Source organism: Phalacrocorax carbo, chromosome 18, assembly GCF_963921805.1.
Source record: "Phalacrocorax carbo chromosome 18, bPhaCar2.1, whole genome shotgun sequence".
In the NCBI taxonomy this organism is placed as follows: Eukaryota; Metazoa; Chordata; class Aves; order Suliformes; family Phalacrocoracidae; genus Phalacrocorax; species Phalacrocorax carbo.
Genome location: NC_087530.1, coordinates 2360947 through 2385775, shown reverse-complemented (window position 1 = coordinate 2385775; position 24829 = coordinate 2360947). Strand labels below are relative to the sequence as shown.

The 24829-nt window shown below is 45.2% G+C and overlaps 2 protein-coding genes across 2 annotated transcripts; one reads left to right on the top strand and one right to left on the bottom strand.

The window, feature by feature from the left end:
- Positions 1–8650: 8650 nt before the first annotated feature.
- Positions 8651–10924, bottom strand: NDUFA8 (NADH:ubiquinone oxidoreductase subunit A8). The gene is made up of 4 exons (XM_064468392.1): positions 10782–10924; positions 10529–10692; positions 9367–9532; positions 8651–8897 (listed from the first exon to the last, which is right to left on the bottom strand). Exons 1-4 carry the CDS (start codon positions 10830–10832, stop codon positions 8760–8762), a joined length of 519 nt encoding a protein of 172 aa, XP_064324462.1. The 5' UTR covers positions 10833–10924; the 3' UTR covers positions 8651–8759.
- Positions 10925–11098: 174 nt separating this feature from the next.
- Positions 11099–24717, top strand: MORN5 (MORN repeat containing 5). Its single transcript, XM_064468393.1, has 4 exons — positions 11099–11280; positions 11614–11725; positions 12633–12764; positions 24632–24717. The coding sequence occupies exons 1-4, from the start codon at positions 11134–11136 to the stop codon at positions 24709–24711; spliced, it is 471 nt and encodes a 156-aa protein (XP_064324463.1). The 5' UTR covers positions 11099–11133; the 3' UTR covers positions 24712–24717.
- Positions 24718–24829: the final 112 nt, after the last annotated feature.

Genomic DNA, 24829 nt, shown 5'->3' with positions numbered 1-24829 from the left:
ATTTGCTGAGTCTCCTCCTTCGGGGGATGCACCAGGCCCTTCCGGAGCGGGGCCTCGCCACAGCCCGCAATCCTCTAATGACTGTTATCTCTGCCATTTCCAGTCCAGCTTCCCTCCGCCGGCGGAGGGGTGATGCCCTCCCCGGGCTGGCAGTCCCAGGGGAGCAGCGCCCCAGCCCACGCCTGCACAGACCCCTCGAAGGACAGCTTCATCCTGCTGGTCTATGGGGCTTGGGGCTGTGGGACGGGCTCTCCCTACGCTCGGCGGGGCAGCAGTAGGGGTGAGGGTTTGATGGAGCAGCTCAAGCACTGCTCCTGGTCACAGCTGAGCATAAGGCTCAGCTCTTCGCCAGCTAATGCTGTCCCATGGATGCTACTCCCATCCCATCCCATCCCATCCCTGCTCCAGGCCTGATGGAAGGGAGGCAGAGCCTGGCAGAGCAAGAGCTGATGGAGCATAGTTTGCTGTCTGAAGCGTTAACCTGCCCGTCTGACACGAGGGCAGTGACAGGCAGGGAGTGTTTGGTGCAAAGGAAGGAAATGGAAGAATTAAACCCACAGAACTTCGAACTTCCCTGCTTTTGTTCTCCCTCCCACCCCCGCTCTTCTCCTTGGCCACTCGCTCTTCTCACTGGATGTGTATGGCTTGATACTACCCAAGCAAGCTGGAAATGGGGTATATCAGCTGAAAGCAATTTACTTTGAAATCCAGCTGCCAGATTTTCCTTCATTTGTTTACTTTTAAATGCTTTTTTAAAAGCCAAAGTACACAAGGCAGCCAAATTGCTGACATGTGTGCCGGGCTGGTACCCCGCAAATGCTGCATTCTTTCATGTCCTCCTGGGCTCAAATCCACTCATGTTTATTTAAAATACGTAGAACACTTCAGCGCTGTTAAGGACCATGTTTTATAGTAAATGGAAAAAGATTTCCTCACAGGCCAAGGGGAGAGGAAAAGAATCACTTCAATTCAGTTTTGTTCTGACAGCACTTTGCCTGCCGCACCAGGGCCCAGCCACCCACATCCCGCCAACGGGCTCGGCCCAGGGCCAGGACCCAGTAGCTCCGGTTGCTCCTCGGGAGCTGCCGGTACTCTGGAAATGTTGGAGACAGGTGGACATGGGGCTCCAGCAGCGCCTGTGGGGCTCGGGCCATTCTCCCCCATAGATCTGTGGGGCAGTCGGCCTGTGGTGGCTGAAAGAAACCCCAGGACAGGGCTTGATGTTATCGAGGTTCTCAGTGGCTTTGGAGTCTTGCGGGCGTCACGCTGCTACCCCCACCCACCAGCTTTCAGCTTAGCCCAGAGCCCCCTCTCGTCACTTCCCCGCGTCTATACATTCGCCCCTCACGGCTTCTATTTAAGCACACAATGTCACCTATGAACCGCGGATGCTAAAGCTATTGGTGCGACCCCGGCTACAGCTGCAGGACAGCCCTTGCAAATCAAAAGGAGACGATCGGGTAAGGTGACAGCGCACAGGCAGGCAGGTGCAGGCTTGCTGGAACACTGAGAGGTAGCAGAGCCGTCGGCTGCAGAGAATGAGCTGCTACAGACTTACTACAGATGACACGTAATGATGCGTCCTCTCAAAAATACGATAAGGTGCTGGAATGGATAGCAAATACATATTTTAAGGACAATAACAGCTAAATGGGACTATATCCAGCAGATATTCGAATTTAGATTTTAAGTGTTTTGTTAATATGGCCATTTTGAGAGGGACTGCAGGTGGAAGGGGCATTTCCAGCTAATGCTGCCTTTCCTCAAACCACCCCTCTGTGGTTGACACAGGCTGAACTCTACAGAGTAACATAAGGATGCGCATCAGAGAGTGAAAATGTCAACAAACAGCAAATAAATCCTGCAGGCTATTGTCACTGCTCAGGCTTAGAGAAACGCAGAAAGGCAACACACAGAAAGAATCAAGGAAGCGACTTAGATTTTTAATCCAATGATCTGCTACCTGCAACAGAGATGGACAGTGGCTTTGTGAAAATGTGTTAGCGTGTCTCTGACAGACCTCCTTCCTAAAAGACCACACCACTGACGTAGCCAGAATTGCTCTGGTTTGTTTCCTAGCAAAAAGCACAGAAAGCAGAAACCTCCACTTACTAGCTGTTAATCATTTCGAGAGCAGCACCTTCATAGCTTTATTGTAATTAGCCAGACTAGTAAATCTTCAAAAGGATTCCTCCAGTGGAGTCACAGACTCAGATTATGTCATGCCCTGAACAACATCCCACAACTGGTTTCACTCATGGTTAGAAGAAACAAAGGCTCCGAGGAAGTGATGATGGGGAGCAGAGCAGGGTTTGCGAGGACAAGCACAGTGCACTGGTGCTACATGTGTTTGGGGGACTTTGGCTCCTGTAACCACCTCCCTGGCTCCTTGGCTCCCTGTATGCAGCCGTTCCCACACGCCGCGCTGCCACCACCGCAAAGAGCGGCTCAGAGCTGAAAGCAGGGTGTTGCCCTTGTGATCTCTGAGAGGCAGAGACCTGTGATGTTCAGAATTGGGAAATACCCCTCCAAGACTGCTCAGAGTGACACTTCTCACCTTCCATCCCTCACCTCCCACTGCCTTCACCATCACAGAGCCGCCTGCCTGCCGGCGTGCTTAGAGGGCAGAGCAGGCAGAGCCTGTGAAGGAAGGCATTTCAAACAGCAGGCAGCTGCTGGGCTGAGCAACGAGGGCAGGGTGACGGACCCGCCACTTCTCCCTGCACCCCACGCCCTTGCTGTGCCGGCTCCTGCTGCTCGCTCTGGGGAAGGAGAACAGCGCTCAGCTGCGGCTCCCCTTAAGCGAGGGCTCTGTGCCTGCCGTGGCCATGCAGAGCTTCCCCTAAGATTCCTCTAAAGCACTTCACAAGGACAAAGACAAGTAAACAAGCAGAGTCCTGTGTTGGGTGGAACCACCCCATCGCAGAGGAGCCAGGGCAGAGGGGGAAGTGACATGCCCCAAGGCCACACAATGAGATAGTGACAGGCAGGAAAGGGAAGCCGGGTTGCCTGTCCCCCAGCGCAGGGCTCTACCCTCCTGTCCGCGTTACTCCTGTATTGCTCTGTTCTGTCCCCTCTGCAACACGCCGGTGTAAGAGACAGAAAACAAACACATGAAAGCCTGTAACAATAAAGAGCCCAATAACTGATATTAAAGACTCCAGCAGCTGTAAAGAGCCAAAAGCTTCTTGGAGGGGCTTGGATGGAAGCTGAGTCTCCCTCCCTGCTTGTATTGTATTTCTTTCCTCTGCCAAAATGTGCTTCCTGAGTCTTGGGCAGAGCTCTCTGCTGCTGACCCTCACCTTCCTCTGTTTAGCCTGGAGCGCAGGCTTGCCACGAGCGCCTGCGGCCGCGCCTGGGGACGGGCAGAGCCTCCCGCTGCGTGCACATGGCCAGGGTCAGGCCTGCTGTCAGCGGCTTCCTGACAACGAAAGCCAAGTCGGGCCACACCTGACCGCGTCCCGCAGGAGCAGCCGGGCAGAGCTCAGACTCGGGAGCCCCGAGAGAGCCGCAGGCCGGGGACAGGAGGGGTGGTGTGGGGGCGACAGTTACAGTTGATGCGATTTCACGTTTAAGGGCTCCATCCAGTCCTTTTCTCCCAGACAAAGACGGGTCAGGTTCCACTCTCCCCACAGCTGTAAACGGGAGGCAGTGAGAACAAAGCAGAGGTCAGACAGTGCTCTAACCAAAGGGGTAATTCTGACTCCATTCAAATTCTTGCTCCCGTTCGCATGGAAGCAGAAGGCTGCGCTACTACTCATAAAGAGCTGAACCACCCTCAGGGTGACTCATAGCCCTTAACAGAGCTGCCATGCTGATTTTACAAATATTAGAGCCGTGCCTCAGAGTCAGTGTTTTGTACGGTTTAACCTATCAACTTGGGAGCAGACCCATAGCTCTTTTATAAAGCTCCCCTTCCCTGTATTTTATTTCCATTCTCGGTGCCAGAACAGGAGCCAAAGCCAAGCTTAACAAAGCAACAGGCATGGCCGTTCTTCCCAGCCCTCATTTCCCCTGGTGTGAAGGGAGAAATTAATTTAAACCCTATCAAAACAGGGAAAGCTGCTTGCCATTTTGTGCTGCAGAACGCAGCGTGAACGAAACGCTCACTTGAACCATCTGCGTTTGCCAGCCCAGCCAAGGGCACAGGAACACACAGGTTGGAATCCTTTTGTTCAGGCATCTGCAACAGACAGACATGATCTAAACTATTTCGCAGGCAGCAAGGGCAGCAGCAATGGAGACACGCTTGGGGTGCAGGCAAGACAGAAGAGCTTTTACCTTATTAAATGCTCTCGTTTCTTTAACTTGAGCCCTCAATCCTGGATCCAGTCAGGTACAGCAAAGCCCTTCACGTCCCACAACCTTCTGCTTCTGCCCCGGCCCTGTGACAGCCTGCACAGCTCTCGGCCAGCCGGGCACTCGGAGCGCACAGCCAGCGCAGCTCTCCAAGCTGCATTGCTGTCGTCAAGCACAGACCTCACATGCAAGAGGAACCTGCACCCATGCATGCGCTGGGCTTGCCAAAGCTTTTGTAACACATGTAAGGGAGCGGAGAAACTTGTTATTGAAACAGAAAGAAAGCAAAACCAGGAATAACTCCTGCACCGCCGGGCGAGCTGTGTCGCTGACCTGCCCTTGGGGTCTGGGAACCACTCCCCCTTTCAGCATCTGCTTGGTGGGCTGACTGACCGCCTTAATACCCAAAACAACACTACAGGCTTTTTGCTTCTAGTTTGCTGGTCTGCATTTTCTCAGATCTTCTCTCTTCGCCAGAGTACTAATTGTACCACGCTCAACCACACTGAAGGTGTCTTAGAACAGACTCAGGTCAAGTCCCCAGCTAGGAGGGCTCATGTGGAAAACTATAACCATAAAACTATTAGCCGAAGGGCAAGGTTGAATTAAGACCATTTGGTAAGGTCAGGACTATTCCTAATAAAAAGAATAACGTGCTTCTACAGTAAGTTAAATATTGCAGTTAACCTGCTTCCCATGTTCGCCTGTCACACTGCTAGCACTGGCCCTGCAGGTGCAGAATCATCCTGTTCTCTGCAGCACCAGGGACGACCCCATTCTGGATTCAGAGAAGCAAGTATAATCCACATGGGGGTTTCCCAACAACCTCCACCTACTTTGGCTCAGCCTTAACTTCCTTCAGTCACATCACATATGATTGAGATGATCAGGACGTTTTCAAACCATTTTTCTTCCTCTCCTCACTTCATGCTGAACTCAAGAGTTTGCATATGTAGGAGAAAATCAAGTTGAGACAACGTTCAAGTGGATTTTGCAGCAGAGACAAAAGACCTAACCAATTTCTATTAGCAATACTGAAGTAGCCTTTGGACTTCCACAATGGCAAAATCTTCCCACAGATGCCCAAGATCAGCTTAACGCAGCCACAAGAGGGAGTCTTAAATCTCCTATTAATATCCAGATGGATTCTAGTTTCAAAATGCTTCTAGTACAAGAGTATGCAGCAAGCTTCCAAAAGGATTTACAAAGTTATTCCGACCTCCAAATTTCTTCTCTGCCTTTACAGGAGTATCCTTGTTCTGAAGGTAAAGGTTCTTAAAAATTACAAATCCTTGGTATAAAGACGCGGGGGGGAGGTTTATGAGGTGTGTGTGTCAGAGAATTACCTTATTTACCCATTCTGGAACCATACTGCAGTTGAAGGCAGGGGAAGAGAAGTATGTGAATGGTTTTTGTCCCAACCGACCTCAGCTTATAACCGCTTGCAAGGCCGGTTCCACCTGAACTGACTCCTGGGAGTCTCTTTTTCAGCAGGGATAATATGGGTAACCCGACATGCAACAGAATTATGAAACTCGCAAGAGAGTTAAATAAAAGCCATTACTTCCCACCGCTTGCTCAGATTTGGTGGCTGTCAGCGGAGCGGGAGTTGCTGTTGGACTCCCGGCCTTTTTGGCTAACAGCGCACCTTCTCCAGCCCTTCTGCTCCGGGAGTTAAGCAGAAACATCTGAGACCAGAGTACGTCAAACCACCAGGTGTCTTGGAGGGGGACTTCCTCGTCAGAAGGGTGCTGTCACGCTAGCGCCAGACAATTCCGCTGCACGAGCAACGCACGCTCCCACTGTACTGAGATCAGGGATTACACTAGGATTTTACTCTTCCCATCCATAATCTGAAAGAACGCAGCAGGTTCTGCCTAATCTAACCCATGACACTGGCTTAGCATTTTGTTAATTTGACACACGTGATTAGAAGCTCTGGCAGAGCTGGGAGCTTACAACATAACAAATAACACTTCTCACATCGCCAGCAAAATATCTGTGCTGAATCTGTACGCGCCTGCTCTCCATCTGCCAAAAAAATGTCAAGATACATTCCTCAAAAATACTTTTATGGTCCTTACTCAATCTTGACATTCGCTTGCTCTAAAGTTTCCAAGAAAACATTACTGTTCCAAAGGGGGCATCTATGTTTGAGCAAAGCCACACAACGATTTTGAACAGAAATATCTACATACAGGCATTGTGGGAAGCGCCAAGAAACAGACCTCTGGCAACACTTCCGCAGAGATTCAGCCAAGAGATAAAGACAAGAAGCAATTATCCCAAAGAGGTTAATGAAGGAAGTGCTCACAGTACAGCTGAATTCTACTTGACTTTATCACTTCATTGTCCTCCTCCGCCGTTCTCTTTTGTACATTCACCTGCCCACTCCCGCTCGAAACTGAAGAGGGAACCTAAGCAAGCAGTTAATTCTGACTTTCAAATGCGGTCAGTGCATCATTACTGCATCAACCACCTCTGACCCAAGAGGTAGTAGATTCAGCTGTCATGAACAAGATGAACAATCTTAAACCTTTGAGGCCACAGCATAAATCACTTTTTTTTTTTTCTGCTTTCCCTACTAGCCAACTTAAGGGCGGGGTTCGTAAAAGGCTGTTTAAAAAAATTGCCCCCCTATTTATGCATGTCATTCTTTTCAGAAGCAATTTAATGGGAAAAAATACTCTTTAATTATGATTAGGGGCTGACTACTGGAACGCCCATGCCTGTTTATTCAAAAGCAGATGTTCAGCAGTGCAGTGTTTCATGCATTATGCTGACAATAGTAAGTTATTAGCAAAACATAGTAAGTAATACCTAAAAAATCTTTCTGCAAGGTTCCCTAACTCTTGGAGTGGGTCAGCAACAAAAGATCAGATGTGACACGTGTTAACATCCCAGAACAATTTATCCTCTACTTGGCCAAACCTCATTCACTCACTCAGCTGAATGTAATTAGACCTTGAGCTTGTCCTAATTTCAGTCTCTGCAGAAAAGAGGTTATCCTTCTTCAGTAACACGTGGCTGCTCTGAAACACTGGCAGTGATCTGGGAGGAGAAACTGCAGAGGTGCACACCATCTCTCAGGTTTAGCCAAGGAGCTGCTAACACAGTATAATACGTACATTAAAATGCAAACACATATGCCACAGCATCTGCTTAGACTTTCAGTCAACGCACCGAGGCAGGAAGTAGCAAGAACCCATGAGCCACACAGTGTACGAGCTATTTTTAGATAAATATTATACAATTTTCCCTCTAGCTCCATGGATCAGAAACATATGCTGCCACTACAGTCCCATTACAGTTTAATTCTACCCCGAACAAGGAGATGGTAAATCTTCAGATCCTAATAAAGGCTAGGCTACTTGAGGAGCAAAGCACTAGTCAAGCCTTCACTATGGTTCAGGCTACTCAGCCTGGCCCAGAGCAAGCTGAACTGCACATGGCTTTGTGAAAACAAGTTCATTTAATTTTTTCTGTCCTTTGTAATAAGGCTCTTGCTATTGGGTAGAAGTGGAGGAAAGACTAGATCCACTTCGTATGAAGCATATGACTTTCAGATATTGTAGAAAAGAAAGCTGATTTACTCCTCTATCAAAAAAAAAAGAGTAAAACAGTGAAACAATGGGAAGGATCTACCCAAACCCCCTCAAGTCAGGGCCTTGAGACCAAAGACAAGCCACCTTCTCACACTGCTCAATGGGACAGGAAGATACTTTAGGAGATTTTTCCTTAAAGTTGTTGAAAATTTAGTGAGATTTTTCTGATGAAGTAGCTTGTGTGTGTCCTCCGACCCCATAAAAAACACACCACTAAAAAGACCAACAAACAAACCAAAAACTCCATAGAAGCCACTAACCTAGCTGCATGAGGAATGAGTAGCTGGTAAGAACAAGGATCTTTAGATCAGAAACAGTACTGACCTTGTACCTAGCAAAACCCTAAAACTCAGACTAAATCCTTGCTCCAAGACAGACTTTAGGTTAAACCTATAGAGAAGGAGTCCTTTGGGGGGAAAAAAAAAGCACAATTATCAGTTGCAAGACTAAGGGAAGACATTAACAACGTGTTTGTTCTCAAAGTTTCCTTGATCCAAGTGACAGTGTTCTCAATAAGTAAATAAAGTCGCATGCCAGTTTTTGTCTGAAGCAGTCAAAGACTCAGACTACACTTATACACATCTCAGCCAAGCCTGGTAGCCACTACCAAGTAACGGATGTTACTAGTGCTAAGATGGTCCTAAGGGCTGTACAACTGCAAAGCACGCTGTGCAAAACAGGGGAACACTTCTGGTTTTCAGTTGTTATGATGTGTGAGTATGTTTAAAGAAGCCTACTAAGCCATGTAACGGTTTGGGGTTCTTTAATCATTAAAGTTATACCCAATACGTACTGGACAATTTACATTTGCAAGCAAATCATCTTTACACTTGAGTTCACAGCAGTCTGCCCACTTTACCAGGACCAGAAAAAGAGCCTACTGCCAAACAAAGAAGGCTTCAGCTCTCCTTCAATGGGTGGATTTGGCTCTGGTCTAGGTCTAGAGTGATAGGCATTCTCAGGCATAGGACGGTCTGTCTTCACTTTTGTAACCTGGAAAGGAAAAAGAAGCATTTAATAGAAGAGCTAGGTTGAGCCAGAACTTAAAGGAAGAACTGCCAAGAAGTACCAAACAACACTAAGGACACACTGTTGATCTGATGAGGGCTCTTATCGCCAGAGGACTTCTAAAAAAAACCAGAAGGGACAGGCATTTCACTCATAACTACCAAGTAGTTCTACATGTGTGTAAGCTTCACTACCAAAGGAAAGGTCTCTGTGCTAGAAAAAGTGAAAAAGTACGAGTGAGTGGCGTTGTCTAAGAAAAGCACAGGTCTTCTGGGAAAGCAACCTTGGTGAACACTGACAGAGTCCTGACTTCTAGTACAGTCCACAAGCTTCCAGGGTTGAATTCATGAATTGCCTTCTGGCCAGGAGAAGAGTTTGAGACCTGGTCTGGACAAAATGTCCCTAAGAAGGGAGAGAAGAATCTGGCTAACCCATCAAAAAGGTATGAATTTACCTTAGAGAGCTCTCCCAGATCAGGTCTCACCCAAGCCAAGTTCTCCAGCACACAGTTATCAAATACTGCCTGCTGCTTTCGGCACCGCCGGAGCTCCTGCAAGTTGGTATAGTCAATGCACGTCCAGTACTCGGTAAATGGCTCCGCACAGTGCTTCTTAATCTTCCTGGAAGAGATCACAGAAAGAAAACTGTTAGCAGGTGTTGTGATTTTAATGCTTTTCTCCTTACTCATTCAAGCTTCAACTTCTAAATAAAGTGGTTTTTTGTAGTTTCAAGTTCTCGGGTACACTTGAAGTCTTCAGAGAAGTCAGTAGATGGAGCATCATTAAACAGAAATTGATACCAACCCCAGTAAAATGTGTATCATTGTAGCTACAAGTAGGGACAGCCATAAGTTAACTAATACATGGAAGGTATTCTTGCTAGGTAGGTGTATGCAGCTCCTCCATGTGAGACCCTTGTCTTGCCAAATAACTCAGTGTACACTATACAATGCTCTAATGCTTCCTAATTAATCTGATGTCTTAAGCTCAAGAAGACATGCCTAGAGCGAAAGGTTCTGATTACTAGCTGCTATATTGGAAGTGGACACACTTTGAGCTAATTAAACTAGGCCTTTTACCAGCCACTTCAAATCATGACACTGGCACATGCCTTGGATCTACATTTTTGGTCAGGAGAGACAAATGGTGTATTTACTCGAGCTGTCGCGGTACTATGCCTGTGAAACAGAGAGGAAAGACAGTACAAAGCTTAGGACAGTCTCCTGGATTTCATAATATAGGCGCAAGGTGCAGAAACAGCAAGCCTCCCACCATCCCACTGCATTCCTTTGCTAACCTGACAAAAACCTAGGCCGCTTACCCTGGAACAGCAACCACAGAGCTTCATATGAAAGGATAAGTTCATGTATAAATAAACAAAACGGGCACAGCCTCTGTCCCCAAGAGTCCAAGTTTATGAAGCAAGGGTAAAGACTTTGAAGGTCGTGGCGGTGGCAGCAGTTTTAACTAAACCCAGCGCTCGAAGAACAAAGCTCGGCGATGGCTCCTACACCGGGTGACCCCCCGAAACACCTCGGCCTGCAGACAGGGCAGACGAGGGCCTCGGCCCGGGGGGCGTCCCCTCGGCCCCGCCGCCCCCGGGGACGCCCCGCTCACCTGAAGAAGTCGAGGGCACACTGGTTGACCTGGCGGCCCTCCCGCAGGCACTTCCGCGGGTCCTTCTCCTCCCACCGGCACAGCATGAACTCCTTGTTGGGGCGGTCGCACTGCGCGCCGTAATGGTGGGCCGCGGCCTTCAGCACGGCCGAGCTCACCGACACCTACAGCGGGGCAGAGCGGCAATGGGGGCGGCCCGCCTCGGCGCCGGCCCGCGGGGGAAGGCCCCCGGCGGCGGCGGGCCTTCACTCACCTCCTGCACGTCGAGCTCCTCCAGGGAGGGCACCTGCAGGGAGCCCGGCATGGCGGCGGCGCCGCTCTCCTTCACCTCCCCTCAGCGCCCGCCGCCACCGCGCATGCGCCGCCCGAGGGGGCGGGGAAAACGCGCATGCGCCGCCGCGGCGGGAGGCGGAGCTTTGTGTCCCAGCGGCGCCCCGGTAGCGGCGGCGTTGCCATGGCGACGTGGCCGGGCCGCCATGGCGGCGGCGGGCGGGCGTTACAGCGGGGGTAGCGTGCGGGGCAGGTGGGCCCGGCGGGGCGCGGGGTGGGGGGGGGCGCGGGGGTGTCCGCCCTCCCCCGTCCCCAACCGCCCCGTCTCTTGCAGGATGGAGGGACAGGGCTCCTACACTCTGCCGACGGGCACCGAGTACCGGGGATCGCTGAGGGACGGGATGTTCGACGGCGAGGGAGAGCTGCTGTTCCCCAACGGCGGCACGTACCGGGCGGTCTGGCACCGCGGGGTGCCCACGCAGGTACCCCGGGAGGGGGGGCCGGCCCCGCCCCGCCCCACCCCCAGGAGACCCCGCCGCCGGGGAGCGGGGAAGGTTTGGGGTGAAATACACGGATTTCCGAGCCGAGCCGGTTTTCACCCCCTCAGCAGCACCTGGCGCCCGGAGGTGTGAGGGCGAGGCTGCTCGCGGCCGGGCGTCTCGCCGCTGCGGCTCCCAGCGCCGCTTAAACCCGAGCTGAACCGCGCGCTCGCTCGGCTCGGCTAACGCGCGGTTTTGGCAGGGGGAGCGCTGGCCTTGTTCGTACGCAATTCATCCATCACGCTTATTAACTCGGTGCTTGGACGTGTTTTGCAGGGGAAATACACTTTTGCAGATGGTCTCGACTACAAAGATAAAAAATGGCATTACTGCGATGGCTACGACAGAAGATTTTATACAGAAATCTGTTCTGGTCTTAAACCAGCAGGTACTGAATTGCATTTGCGATCCTAAGAGTCTGGAAGGAATTAAACTAACAACTTTGCTTAAGAAAGATTAATTCAGCTACATGAGTAACATGGAGCAGAAATGCTCTGGCTAATTTCAGGACCCCACCGTGCGACGCTGCCAGAAGAACGCTGACACCACCTTCCACCAGCGCAGCGCGGGATGCAGCGTTACATCCACAGCGTGGTCTCTTCTTGAGTGATGACCTGCAGGACAGGGCTTTCTTATCTACAGCTTCTGATATCCTGATTAACCCTTCTATGCATTTCACCTCCGCTGCATTAGCAGTCCGCTTGTAATATACAAAAGTTGAGCAAAAACCATTAGTTTACATCCAGGACATCAAATAAAGTTGAATGCGTCTGTCCTACGTAGCTTTTTAGTAGATACCAAAATAAACATTTGTGTCCAGTCCATATTTTTGCCAAAGACTTTTATAATATTATTATTTATCTGTAGTCAAAAGGTGAAAAGATTTATAAGGAACAAGTGAGTGAAACACAGAATACATAAAATAGTCTTCTATATACATAGAATATTTTAGCGATGACGTGTAGTTCTGTGAGGCCAGCAAGACTCCCCTGGCCCCGTTTTGGAGTTTGGGGACATATTTGTAATGATAGCTTAGCGGGCTGAATCACAGGACCGCGAATGAGGAAATCAAAGCGATATCTTTTTATCGCACACTCCTTGTGTATGGGTTTTTCCATTTTCATTTTCTCCATCTGCAAAATTGGCAAAATGTTTCATACAATTTATTGTAAGGTAAATGCATTGTTTTTATGGCAGATGCCATGGAGGTGTAATAGTTGTTAGTTACCTTAATCAAAGGCACAAATGCAAAAAAAAAAAAAAAAAAAGCAAACCCTTTTGTTTTTTTCCTTCAGGCATTTCTCAGCATACAAACCTGGATCCTCCCCAGAAAATCCCAGAAGGCTGTTATGACTGTGGTGATGGATTCTATAATCCTGAAACCAGAGTTATTGTTGACTACAAACTCAGGTTTCTGAGAAACGCAGGTATGATTAACTGCTTCTGCAAGGTAAACTAAGATGAGTTTATTTGTCCTATCTTCTAGGATGCGTGATTAAAGCTAAAACATAAAAAAAGTCCATGATTTGGTTCTGTTAACATTGAGTTAAAATATTTTTTACTTATTTATTTTTATCAGCGATTTATGTATCCCCAGAGTTGTATAAATCATATTTTGCAAAATTACAATGTAGTATTCCCAAGCAGATATGAATAAATATACTTTATTACCGTTTGGTATGTTAATCTCAGGAAAATCTTCCATCTCTTGCATTATGATCTCAAGCAAGGGAGTGGTTGTAAGGTGTACATCATTGATCCTGAAAGCTAATAAACTCTGTGTTGTGAACCAGCAAAATGCTTAAGCTTGTGCTTATCCCTACATGTTAGAATAATCCATTTTATTGAAATGAGTCTTAGGGCTATGTTTAAATACCATGCTGAACAGGAACCTTTCTTGTCGCCTTGAAGAGCTGTGTTTTGAGTACAGTCTGGCAAATACTGGGTCTCATGGATAAGTGCCCAAATTAATAAGCCTTGGGGAAAACCAGTTCTCATCAAGGCAAAAGAGAAACTTTTCAAATTAAAACCACACCGAAGATCCCCAAACAGTTGACACTGGGATAACTCAAAAAATGTAATCTGACCTGAACTGAACGCTTTGTGTTCTGGCTATTTAACCTTTGTATTTATCACCTTTTTAGTGCAGATTTTTTTACATGAAAATGATTTCTGAAAGCAACCACCCACCCACCCACCCCCTTTTTTTTTTTTCTAAATGTCCAAATTGCAAGACCTGTTTTTTCTAGAAGCCAGAATATTTCATTTCCAGCATGCCACAGTTTAACAGTTTTGTTGCTTGGAAACTCCATTTTTCAGCAAATTTACTATTTGTTGAAAAAGATTCTGCTCGGCTCTACTTTCAAGAGCTTTTATAAGTATGCAGTGTGATACTGGAGGAGGGAAGTGAAGGGGGGGAGTTAAATGAATTGGAGATACCATCTGCTATAAAATATACCCTATGATACATGGCCTGTTTTATAAACGTTGAATAAAAACTGATCTAGATTATTACAAATGGCATTGATCCAAAATACTGGAATGCAGTGGGCCTACTGATGAGGAAGATAAGCAACATGCTTTCCAAAAACACAGGAACCTACACAGATTAGTACAGGAGGGAACGCCTTGGAATTCAATTTATTGTTTTTTAATCTGTTCTTTGAACTCATTGTCCTTTATGACATTTATCTGAAACCCTACAAATTATATCAATCAATATTCGCTAACCAGACGAGCGCAGCATGCAGTCTGACGGAGCTGTTGGAGATGTGCTTTGTGTGGCCGTTCCACTGAGCGCCCTGTACACAAAGTTAAACTTGTTGATGTGAGTGTGAAGAAGGAATGTGTCATTTAGGCCAGACCCTTCCTCTCGAGAACATGAACACAATTGAAAAACCCGGCACTTGCTCAACATCAGAGGAACTCTTACCGCCCCAGGAGAGATGATTCAGGGCACAAGGCCACTGCAGTAAAGAAAAAAAAGAATTTTTAAAAAAACCCAGCTGTAAGCAGAAGAAACTGAGGAAGAGGCTGGGATGACAGGGAACAGATCCAGAATTACTCCGTTATAGGTTGGGCAGGAAAGAGCAGGAAAACCTCCAGGCTCCCAGCCAAGTCTTGAAAGCATCAAAAGCAGATGGTAGGAAGCATTCAGGAAGTTCTTACAACAGCTTGACAGGTTTACCAAAATGACACTATCTTCCTCAGGTCTGGCAGCAGGCTTTCAGAATACTCCAGTTCTCACCTTTCACCCTGGCCCTATTATGAAGCAATTTCTGATTGTTTCTTGGCTGTTTGTGAAAGAGGGCAAGGAAGCATCCAGCCTTGGCACTGAGTTGCCTCCAAACTGGCAGCATCCAGGTACTATTCCAGAAGACAAGAAAATAGATGCCATTTGAAACTACTGAGTTTGCTTCCACCACTTCTTCGTCAGGATGAGTGGATGTAGAGTACCGTAGAGACTCCTGTTAAATTTGGCAAGCCTTGCATTTCACTAGCGTGGAGGTCTGATACTCATTTACTTAAAGAGCTCTTACTGTTAAAGCAGTGCAAGGGCCCATCATGAAAACATAATCAGGCCCAGGGAATGCAATGACAGCAACAGTTTTGTTATACGTTTTTATCTAGCAGAGTTTTCCAAATTCTCATTACAATCTTGCAGTTATTACTCCGTCCCTAAACCTCTGTTTCCCCCGGGATGCTCAAATTTCTCTTGATTCTCCATGTGTTCTTCAATCTTTTCTTTTTTTTTCCAGTATTGCGAAGTACGCAAAATTGGACAGATAAATAAGAATGGGAATGCTCATTTGTAAGAAGATACGTTGTTTATTTTTAATAGATACTAGGACTAGACTCCTGTTTCACAAGGAGTATTACTACTTTTTTTTTTTTCTTTCCAGAAATAGGACTCCTGGCACCTCTGTAACAGCATTTGGTCAATAGAAAGATGGGAAGATTTCCCAATTTTTCAGTGAAAAGCAGAAAAAAACATGATGTTATGTTTAATGCAAAGCAGAGAGGCACAAGAGCAGTGACATTCAGGTTTTAGGACCCCCGACTATTGGAGAAGCCCTTAGTTTTCAAAGAGAAAATACCATCCAAAATAGAAATTTTATTCTACTGAGATGGAAGAGATAATAGGAGATTGCCTGGGTCACCTCTCTTTTGATGAAAAGTAAAGATAATTCTGATGAAAATTGCTCTGGTTCTCCTATGGTTCTCCCAAGGATAGGTTAAATAATATAAAACATGCTTTTGCTCTTCACAATATATTTGTGCTACTGCTTTCATATTCCATCTTCAGGTTTAATTAGTATGTGCAGGGTGCACAGGGTAGCTTTCCATACCGCAGTCAGCGTTACCTGAAATATACGCATCTCGTCATGTAACATCAAGAGCAGGAAGACACAAAGCCTGCCTTGACACTAAAAGCTCCACCAGGTAACAGAATTAACATGCATGTTTTTAAGGACAGGATTAGGCCCAGAAAACCAGGACAACCTTATTAAGAGGAGAGGTTTTGGTGTTGCTGCAATCCCAAACCAGCCAGCAATTGGCTTAGGATTTCTACAAGCCTGAGAGTCTTGTAAAAAGCAGCAGGAAAAATCTTGCTGCTTCAGGAATCATTATGAGCTGAAAAAGTCAAGATTCAAGAACGTTATTTTATTATAGTTTAGAAAAGTCTGGGGTTAGAATGTCTGAGGTTCCTTGGTTGTGAGGCTGACCCAACTCCACAGGCAAGGGGGCAAAGCCATTTTAATTCTAAGCCTTACTAGTCACAGATTTTCCTCACATTGTTACCTTGGGATGAAGGTTCTCCTGCTTGGTCTGAAAGAATTTAGAAGCAAAATTTTTTGGGAAGTCAGCGGTGATGTATTCATCCATTTCAGGTTTATCCAAGTATGCAAAGCCATGTGATAAATCTCCTACATTTAGACTTTTTTTTTGGTCTTACAACTCAGAGCTGACTTGCACCAAGTGCTTTTTGGGAAACGTAGACTTTGACTTGTCTGAAAAATGTAGTTGAGAAACAGAGCCATAACCACTCAATAATTACGCAGGGTAATATTTCTGTACCTACCCTCATGTACCCCAAATACATGCAGATGTTTGCGTGCTCTTTCTCATAAACTACTGCAGAACTGGGTGTGGGATGAGGACCTGGCAATTTTTCAGGCCTGGAGTATTTCTGGAAAAAAGACAGCAAGTTTAACTTGAAGTCGACTGTGGTGCAGGAAAAAAAAGATTGACTGCACTTAGGGATCATGCACGGAGCTTTATTCCCTGTTCTTCTTTGAAATTGCCCACTCTGATGATGGAGGGAGTGGATGAACAGTCTGATTCCAGGCTAGTCCCTAGTCATTGCCTAAGAATGTAAGAGTTGTTTTGGCAGATGCCCTTAGCAATGGAGAGGAAAGCCCCAGCAATACACGTACAGGGGGAATATAGTATTTTTGTTCAAATGAATTTAGCTTCCCATAGATTTAAATGTCTACTTATAACGCAGGACCATTTAATCTTTTGTACATTTGTTTCTTTTTTATTTGACTTAAGATACTGAATTTAGATGAGGTTTAGTTCCTACATATTGAAACTCTTAAAAGCTCTTCAAATAATTGTTCTTTGGATACTTGTTAAGCTAAAGAAATCAGTTTTGATCGGCAGTAAAAGTTCATGCTATTTTAAGTGCAATGCTATAGCTATTTTCTGTTGTATATTTAATCATTTTGAATTATATGTCATGTAAAAGATTTTAGCTCTGGGGCATTTGCCAGATGGCTGATTCTGCATTTCACACAACAAAAGAAATAATGTTTGTGTAAAGCTCTTAAAAATAGTTGGTAATCAGTATATTCTACAACGAATAGGATCCAGACCTGTTTGGAAAAAAACCCCAGCTTTTGCAGAAATTAATTTAGAGGATTTGGTCTCTACCTCTGGGCTCTGAACAAAACAAATTGTGTCTATTGTTTGCTGATTTTTTAACATTTAACAAGTTAACTGCATTGTAAATTTTACTCATTTTTATGTTAAGTGCCGTTTATTGCAATCCATTGATCTTTTTCTCTTTACTTTGGCTGACAAACTTATTTCTGAAAACAGGGTTTTGTAAAACAGAGCCAATACTACTCTCCGTTTACACAAGTAGAGCATACCAATGTGAGTAGCCCTTTGCTTTTCTTGCAACAGCTGGAGCGCTTGTCCTTTTTACTGCTAACTCCTCTTTCTGGCCTCTTTGATTCATATTCCTCCACAATACCATGGCAGAAAATGTTTCCTCTCTCTGCCATGGCACTCAGCTTGGGTTCTTTGCCCTCAAGGCACTACACAAGTCCATACAAATTCACCTTTTGGTCTTGTCTCCTCTATCTCCCATATACATTTTTCTCTTGTGTCTAGTCCCAGGACATAGTTTTTCTGCCCACATTCATACAGTCCAGTTTGCTGGTACTTGCTTTCCAAACTCGCTGCTTCTATGATAGTCAGAAGATTTGAAACATATTACATTAAGAAAATTATTACATTAAGAAGAAGGTTAGAAACTGTATTGTAACTCTTTTATCTGGATCTCTGAGCATCTCCTGTCTGTCTCTTCCTACTTTTTAGTTAGCTAGATAGCTTTTGTCCTGCACTGAGAGCTTTGGACCTAAATAATCTTCAATGCTTAACAAATAAATTAGTTGAGGAGCCAAATCTTAGGAGGAGGAGAGGCAGAATGTTATCAAGCATCAAACTGGGGACTGCTGAGTGGGCAAGGCAACTGAATGAGTATTGAAGTGAAGATGACAGAAGGAAAATGAGTCTACTTCATTTAAAGAGGAGATCCTAGACTCCTACGAGAAGTAGCTTCCTGTCTATTCTTACTCTACCCTAAACACTTTTTAAAATGTTGAACCAATTCTCCTACCCATCATATGCTCTTTCCATATCTTTTTATACCGCAATATGTTAACATCAGGCACATTTTGAATGTCATTGCAAAATGCATACTTATTATGTCTTTCTCAGTGTCAAAGTCTGCTCAGGTGGCAGAGATAGAGACCTCTCGTCTGTGTAACCAAGAAAATATTTTTAGATTAAATTTGGCTTACATGTTTTAATATAAAATGTCCTCCATTCAGTAAAACATATTATGAACCAATATGATTTATATTCAATACTATAACCAACAATCATAACAGTAATATATGCATCACAGTGTAGGTTACTACAGTAATTTCAGTAGCTATAGCTTTTGCAGATATATTGTTCCTTGTAGTTTCCTGGTCTTAAAATACTTATCATTTTGAAAACTGTGAAAGTTCCAGTTCCACATAGCGGCATGCCAAGAATAACAGCCTTGTGTGCTAGCCATCCCATTGTGAATCCATTAGATAGGTTATACACAGGTCTCATATGCACTTACATTCAGCTATACAGTTCATGTGAAAACAAGTTTTACAAGAGACGGAAAGTTCATTTGGGGGCCATTTTGGAATTACAGTAATTAAAACTAAATGGAAGGGTGAGAATTTGTGGGTGAAAGCAAAGGTTAATTGAAAACGTATTTTCCATTTTCTTGCCAGCCTTGATGTTGGTGGGGTCAGGTGCAGTAAGGAAAGTGGTGCTAGGGACCCGGAGGGGGCAGTGGAAATGAAAGGGGTGTGCCAGGCAGAATCCATGGCTGAGATGCTATCGCATGTGATTGTAATTGTGTGGTGGAAGAACACGATAAACTGCGCTGCGAGTGATGGGAGGAGTCAGGCATGCGAAGGAATTAAATGATATTGTTGTTTACAGTGGTCTGTGTGTGCTTGGCCTTTGCAAACAGAGAGGAAACGCAGCTCTTGTTCAAGGATTGTCTATTGTAAACTCACCCTTTACAAACTGTAGTCATGGAAAGCTGCTCTTTAGGGTACGCGGGAGCTGTGAGCTTCTGGTTGTCCTGATAGAAGCCCATACCAGGGCGCATCTACTTCCCTCCTTGCTCACATGGCCTTTAATAGAAGCGAGAGTGGACCAAGGGACGATACCCACTCACAGTCCCAACTTGCCTTCGAGCAGAGGAGGGAGCCAAGGATCTGAATTTCAGAGTGCACTGGGAGGGGCAACAGGCCTCCAGTGTAGACAAAGCCTTTAAGACACCAGGAGCACAGACAGCTACAAAGTGCGGTACGAAGACCTAACACAGAGTCAGATAAGGATTTTAAGGTGAACAATGTAGGTTTTTCCCTCCGTAAGCCACTAAGCATTCTAATTTCGATGCAGTACATCTTCCCGCGCACCCCTAGGTGGTTACCTGGGAAAGCGTTCGTTAAGAGGGCAAATCCAGAAGCCTACACGACAATCGTGCAGTTTGCTGACAGTCTCTGCCCTGCATCGTGGCAGACACCTAAGCATGCAGAGTCCTAAGAAGTCTCTCACAGCTGAGCTTTCCATAAGCAACACAGAAACGTGATAGCTAGAAGCAAATAATGCTAAACTTAGCAATATGCATTTAATATAGGAAAATTAAATGCACCTAAATTACAGTGTATCTTCAAGTCATCCCTTGGAAGCACCCTGAAGCAAGCCCCCCCTGTATTTTCAGCTGTTTCTAATCCCAGCTGAGAGATAAATCTGGAGCGTGTAGCTGGGGAAGTCTCTTCTGCCACTACTTTTACACTGAACATTGAAAGTTAGACAAGTGGTTTCGTCCTGCAGAGACGTTGAGCAGAAATCCACTGACTTGAGTGGGCTGCAGTTTGAGCTCACCGTGGAATACACCTAACAGCATTTTTGACAGACACCTGTTTGGGCTTTGCTGGTGTTTGGAGCTTCCCCTAAAGCCACCCAAAAGAAAGAAACTTGCAAAGCAATATTTGTTGAGAAAAACTAATTTTGGATCAGGCTATTTATAGGGACACAGGATGACCAACAGATTTAGTTGGGTCTTATTTGCCTAAAGATACTCTGTCCAAACCGACCTGTTGAGGGTGCAGACAGTGCCCAACAGTAGGTCAGTAGGACTTGCACCCTGGTTAATCTTCTGCTGTGGGCACATGCTGTATCTGGGGATCAGCTGTGCGGGTGGCTACCAGGGTTGGCTCCGTATGCCTCTGCCTGCTTAATGAAAACAGCCTGAATTAATTACAAAAATAGCAGAGAAGCTATCGCAGTTTGGGCTGGCTGAGGATCTGACACACCATATTCAAAATAAATTTTGTGGGTGCTGGAAAACTGATCTTATTTTTGATTGAGGCACAAGAAAATAATTCAAAAGGATCGGTCAATACTTACATATATTCTAACAGCTCACCCATTAAGATCTCTCGCTCTCCATTTCGAGATTTCAATGATACGTCATGATAATAATCATTATATTTCACTAACTTTGGAACAAATAACTTGTTAGCAAATGTTAACTGAACAGGGATACACCAGATTGCAATAAAATTTTCAGACAAAGCTTTTTTTCTTTACCTTCAAATCTCAACATGATTAGTCCTGTTTCAGCAAAGTCTGTTCCACGAATGTTTATTCTACTGAGGAAAAATCTAAAAAAAAAAATGTATAAACTTTTAAAGATAAATATGCTGACACAAAATTCAGCACACAACGTGAAGAACCCCGTACTACCTAATTGTGCACAGGGTGATAATTTACCACTGATTAAAGAGTTTGTATTTTTTTCAAATCTTTTTTAAAGGGAAAATTACTTCTGAAGGTGAAGATGTGCTTAGACAATCATATTAACATATTCAAACAATTGCAATTTGCAAAATAGTAATTACAACTCACTATCTGGTAGCATTAATCAAACTTCAAGGTTTAATTCCATTTTAAATATTGATGAAATGTGATTCTCCAATCTAACCCTGGTGTTGCAGGGTTATGGAAGCAGCCAGTGACAGAAAAAGAGGAACGTGTAGTTAACAAGCAGCTGCCACAAAGAAGGATCGGCATCTGTGATTTAAATTGTTAGCTGCACAGTCAGGTAGAGTGTAAAAAGGGTAGTCAAGAGGCTGTTAAGTCCATTGCTGCCAATTACTAACAATCAGGGAGGAGCTTTAAGACTTGTTCAGTACAATAAACCCAGTTTGTCTTGTTTCAGGGGTTACTACTGAAGAGGTTGCAGCTGCACTGATTCAAATAGCCCTAAAACTACAGTAATTATCAACCAGTCTTCTTTAGTGTAGCAAAAGTATGTTTTACCATAGCTTAACTCTTTACATTCTAATATTTCCCTGCCTCTTCTCACATAGCTAGCCCTGGAGCCATTCTCATCTCTGGGTTTGTGGTTCTTCTCGCTATGCTGGATCAATTCTTTCATTTCCCCTTACCTTGACCAAGGAGCACTGGCGCGGTGCACTGGGTCGGATGGCAGTTCTAGGGATTTGCTTTAGGTTATTTTTTTGGAATATTGAGCCATTACGTCTAGTTTTCCTTTTCATATACAAAGTTGAAATTCATCTAGCTCATTCAGTTTTTACATCTGATTAAACTATATGCAAGTTAAGCACTGCTTATGAGCATGTGTTTAATTTGCATGGCATCAGATCACTGCACGAACCGAGAGATTTTGGGATGGCTCCGGGTAGGCTAAAATCCTTAGCACAACCTGCCTTGCGGGCTTTCCTAGGAGACCACGAACACCGAGAGTGCAGAAGGAAGCAATCTAGGCAAACCAAGGATATGTTGGAAACCTGTTATACGAAGACAAGCGAGCATCTGCCTTTCTTAGTGCTTCTACCCTTGATGCTCAGCTGAGCGAGCACTGGAGGTTTCTCACTGGAAGGCAGGCTGATTATTTCTAGCGCTCAGGTGAGCCACGATGATCTGTACCCCGATACAAGCTAGCTGGTGGTGGTTTTACATATAGCACGTTTTGTTTACTCCTTCACCGTGCAGAAATAGACAAAGTTTCATTTTGATGCAATTATTACAAGCTCAGATAAACTATTTTTTTTTTAGTTGAGGCAATTCTAGCTAAAATCACAGAGCTACCCAGGCTGGACAATATCTGTTATAGCCGAGGCTCACGTGATCATGTCGTTAGCATGCTAGAACACCTAGTGCATAGAACAAAAGCCAGCACATTGATTATGGCTTTGATGTTGTTTTTAAGAAAGCTTAAGGACCACATTTGCATTCCTGCTGCAGCCCTCAGTGGAATCTCTGCTTCTGTAATGATTGCGTGGTCTTTAAGCAAGATTCAGCGCTCATCTTTTTAATTTCCCTTTTAGCGTATTTTTTCAGCATTTATTTTCTCCTAGTTTATACCCAGATAAGAAATGTGCCATTAGCAGGATGTTTTGTTATCGACAAAATACCCTGTTAATGGACACAGGGAATAAAAAGAAGAGATTATGTCAGTGAAACGCAGAAAGCTGAACTTAGCTGCTCTATCCAAACGGCAACCATTTGTCAGTCATTGAAGCAAACCTACACAGGCTGAGCTGTTGGAACAATGGCCGTACAAGCGAGCTCTCCAACCCACTCACGGTCACGGGGGTGCTGCTCAGAGGTGGGTGCTCCCCACCGAAACCGACCTTCTGCAAGCCAGCACCCTCGGGTGGGAAATGAGAAGAGGGTCAGTAGGCACAGACCAGCACTTTGCTGGGAAACCAGTGACTGTATGCAAAGAGCAAACCGGAGAGCAGGCTCTGAGGGAAAACCTGTGATTCACCAGCCTTTCTGACTACCGGTTGTCAAGGGTGGCAGACGAGCACTGCCGTTCAGGACAAACGGCCTTGGCACATGCTTTGCTTCAGCCTGCTTTTGCCAGGATGCCACGAGAGCTGCGTGTGAGCAGCGCCCTAGGAGAAGCGAAGGCCTGCACTCAACTCACTCGGCCAGGAATGAGAAAAAGGGGAAGGTAGCATGAGCAAAATAAAAGGCAGACAAAAAGGAAAGTCAAAGCGGACAATTCAAAACCCACTGCAATCAATAAGAGTAACCCCCAAGCTTGAAGAACTTGTGCATCAGACCTAATTTGTCACATACCCTTCCGTGATCTTTCACGTCTTAGTTCAGCACAACCTCATTCCCAGGACCTTCCTACTTTTTGCATTTCAAATACTGCTATGGCACTTTAACTTAAAAGCCCAACTCTATAGTCAAAAGATCTCCATGAAAATGTGACTCCGTACAAGCCACATGCTTCCTTCTCGATCTGTTTTGCCCTGCCTAAGCGGGGCGCTCAGCTGCGCAGGGCAGCTCTGTAAATGACTGGGGTTACGTGCGATGCCAAGCGATGGTCACAGTACCGGGACTACAGCCCCCTCGGCTCCGTCCTTCTCGCAATCATCTGTTCTTGCAGGTAACAAGGGCTGCTACAGACCCATTAAAATTTAGATGGAGGCAGGTTGTACGCACACAACAAATTCACGTTAGCTGCTTGCGATAAGACAGTGGTAAACACAAGAAGCAGCTCTAATACATCTCATGTATATAAAAATAAATACAGGTATTGTTTTAAGTAATACTTTGATTTTTTTCATGGCTTTTTGAAGTTTGTTTTTCCTGGTCTACTACACAGATCCCTTCCCCTACACAAACACAAGAGAAAAGGCAGCAGAACACTTTCTGAAGACCAGACTATTTAAATCCCTGGAACTAAGAAGCCACAACTACACATTTGCCAACTTATTTTTTTGTAATCATACACAAAATTTCTATTCAAACGTTGCCGGACAGTTGTTTTTCCCTACATTGTCTTTGATTTTTTTCTTTCCACACTGTCATTATGCTCTGGGACTAAATATGACAGACATGAATACGAACAAGGGACACAGAAGATGGTCTAAAATACATCTATCAGCCTCTCTATCAGCTTGTCAATACTTGTCATAACGTACATTTCAAAAACAGGATTGAAAGAAAAGCTGGAAGACAAGAACCTAGGTTTTGACTATAGCTTTTTCTTTACCTTCACTTTTCATAAACCAACAAGCAGCATAGACATAGTATTCAAAAAAAAAGTATATCTTCATTTCCAATAGTTTCAAAGAATCTCCTGCGCATCTGCCAAGAAGTCAGACACCAAAATATAAACATGTAAATCTCATAGTTCCGCCCAGGCTGATCTTACCACACAGGCAAATAATCAGAGTCAGTGCCACAGACCCAGTGCCTCCCACCTTGACAAATCCCAACACAACAGCAGACAGTCTTTTAAAGAAACAAAAAAAAAATGTGTTCCAAGAGATGCCAATGGCTAAAACCGGATTTATTTCCCAAAGGAAAAATCACTTGTTTGAGCCGGACCCTAGTGACGCAAAAAGCAGATGTGACACGGTCATATTTGGTGTTTTCTTTCTCTCCCTTTTAGATGATGATGAGCATGAATGGATCATTCGGACCTGCCGGAAAGCTTGGGATGCAACAACTGAACAGAAACCGAAACCATGAAAACAGTTTTTGCCAGACAATAATATGCCGAAACAGGTAATCTGATTCACAATAAGTCTAATTTGTCCTTGTGGATTTGTCTCACCCTTTCCCTCTACAGGAATATAATCTTTTTGTC